The sequence below is a fragment of the Empidonax traillii genome, unplaced genomic scaffold (genome assembly GCF_003031625.1).
Source record: "Empidonax traillii isolate 1590-97213 ecotype Southwest subspecies unplaced genomic scaffold, ASM303162v1 scaffold1217:size511469, whole genome shotgun sequence".
Lineage (NCBI taxonomy): Eukaryota > Metazoa > Chordata > Aves > Passeriformes > Tyrannidae > Empidonax > Empidonax traillii.
In genome coordinates this window covers 3552-5940 of record NW_020956410.1, presented here as the reverse complement: position 1 = coordinate 5940, position 2389 = coordinate 3552, and the positions used below count along the sequence as shown (strand labels likewise).

The 2389-nt window shown below is 59.2% G+C and overlaps 1 protein-coding gene across 1 annotated transcript in view; it reads right to left on the bottom strand.

Annotated features, from left to right (window-relative positions):
- The window catches only part of LOC114069244 (maestro heat-like repeat family member 5), a gene marked incomplete at its 3' end in the record, with an annotated part of 5452 nt that extends 4198 nt beyond the window's left edge, over window positions 1–1254 (bottom strand). The window contains exons 1-4 of the mRNA XM_027905900.1: window positions 1186–1254; window positions 955–1092; window positions 556–732; window positions 305–445 (exon numbers count right to left, since the gene is read on the bottom strand). Of these exons, the coding sequence (XP_027761701.1) occupies window positions 305–445; window positions 556–732; window positions 955–1092; window positions 1186–1254 (525 nt within the window). The remainder of the gene's footprint in view (window positions 1–304; window positions 446–555; window positions 733–954; window positions 1093–1185) is intronic.
- Between the last annotated feature and the right edge of the window lie 1135 nt (window positions 1255–2389).

The window sequence follows — 2389 nt, the reverse complement described above, 5'->3', positions numbered from 1 at the left end:
GTCCCCCTGCAGCCCATGGAGGAGCACCGGGGTGCAGAGATCCACCTGCAGCCTGTGGGGGAGCTCCCGTGACAGTGGGTGGATGCCCAAAAGAGGCTGTGAGCCCGTGGGAGCCCCATGCTGGAGCTGGGTCCTGACAGGGATGTGCTGCACATGGACAGAGGAGCCCACGAAGGAGCAGGTTTCCCTGGCAGGACCCACAGTGGAGCAGCTTGTTCCTGAAGGAATGCACCCCATGGAGACACCAGGACAAGAGGCAGCCAAGACCCCTGCCACGGGGACACCACAGCCCTCAAGTGCTCACCTCTGCCCCACACTCCTTCTCATCATCCCAGTGGAAGAATGGGAGCAGGCCCTGGCACACATCCGTCTTTCCCTCTTTCGCTACCATCTCCATCACCTCTTGGAAGAGGCAAATGGAGAGCAGCTGCACATGGCTGTTGTCCTGGAGCAGAAGAAGACAAAAAGATCTCAGCACTGGCTGCTCCAGGTGCACCTGGAACAGGCTTTAAAATCCACAGGGCACAAAGTTTCCTGGCAGCACCAGATCCTTACATTTTCAAACAGTGGCTGGAGTGTCTCAGCCAGCTGTGGAGCATCGCAGCTGAATGCCTGAAGATCTCCAATCCGGAGCACATTCAGGAAGACAGAGAGGGTCATCTCAACCAGCTCTGTGTCTTCATGATGCAGCAGCTCCAGGAGGCTTTCAGCCAGGCTGCAGATGCTGTCGGCCTGTGTGAAACACAGTGCTGTGCTGTGAAGCCCTGAACAGCTGCCCCACCAACAGCTCTCTGGTGCTGCAAACCCACGCTGCTGTCCCAGGGCCCAGAGGCAGAGGGAGGCAGGAGAGCTGGGAGCAGCTGCCACAGCTCCCAAAACCCAGCCAAGCCCAAGCTACTGCACTCCCCAGGCCCAGGCTGCCAATGTGGCTTCATCCGGGTGTGCCCTTCTCACCATCGAGGGATCCACACTGAGAACAAGGAGCCCTCTCAGTGCCAGGCGCCGCCTGTCAGGGCACTGGCTCTGCAGGTTCCTTGAGAGGATGGGCAGGACACTCTCACGACACTTTCTCCCATCCAGATAGTCCAGGACCTGGAAGGCAGAGAGCAGTGACAGGGTGGCCAGGCAGCAGGAGCCCAGAGCCACCCAGGGCTGTGCCCAGGCAGCAGCACAGGGCACAGGTACCATCCCCGGCAGCTGTGGCTGCGAGAGGGCAGAGAGGGGCAGGCAGGTGGGTGAGGCAGCGCTCTCCATCAGACTCACCTCTACAAGGAACGCCAGGGCAGGGAGCTCCCAGAGGAGCTCCTCCCTCTTGAGCAGCCCGAGCAGGTGGATCGCTGTCTGGGAATGGAAGGGGACCAAGACACGCCGTGTCTCCCTGTCATGGGGGAAAAGGATCCATGGAGCCTGAGCCAGGTGGTCAAAGCTCTCCAAGAACAGACTCACAGAGGCCTGAACCTTTCCCACCAGCTCAGCATGAGATGTGGGTGCTTTGGGAGGTAGCTCCACCTGTGCACCCAGCTCTCACAGCCTTTCCCAATCTGCTCGGACATCTCTTGATGCCAAGGCCCTCTGGTCCACGGCCACAAGGGCTATGTGTTGTTGCCTGGTGCCCAGGGGAGAGACAAAAGGGGCAGTGGGGAGAAGAATGTCTCACCTGGCCAGCAGCCCCACTGCATAATGGTGGGTGTCAGAATCAAGCAGTGTCTCCCAGCCACGCTTTTGTTCAACGGCCACCACCTCATTCTCCCATTGCAGGTGGCAGAACAGAGCCTTCAGGGTCTGTACTGCAAACCTGTGTGCAGAGCAAAGGCCAGGTCATGCTGGGAGTCCTGGCCTCAGCCCCAAGGGCATTGGAGGGAGAGAGGACAGGAATGGAGCACCTGTTGGGGTTGGCGGGAAGGCCATGGTCCTCCTGGCATCCCCTCCAGAAAGCATTGACCTCTTCTGGCATCTGGTCTGTGCTCATGGAAATTTGGATGAGCAAAGCCACAAGAAGTCGGGGGACATAATTGAAAACTGCATCTTGGCACTTGGGCTCCTGGATGATGAGCCGCAGTGCCAGGGTTGCCTGCAATAAAACCATACAGAGATAGTGCTCAGTGTGACAGGTCCATGTGGCAGAGCTCGAGCATGGGAGGAAGATGGCAGGGGAGACCCAGGGGGAGCAGCCAGCCTGGTGCCCCTGAACCTGCCCCTCTACCACATTTGCAGCCCAGTGCCTGGGGCAGAGGGATGCAGTGGTGGGGGAGGATGGAGAGTCGCTGGAGAGGTGACCTGGAGAGGAGCAAAGGCTGATTCCAGAAACTCACAGCTAGGGAAGAGACGTGTGTGTGGTCACCATCAGAGGTGGACACGCCGTGCACTGGCCATTCCTCCATTGCTCCAA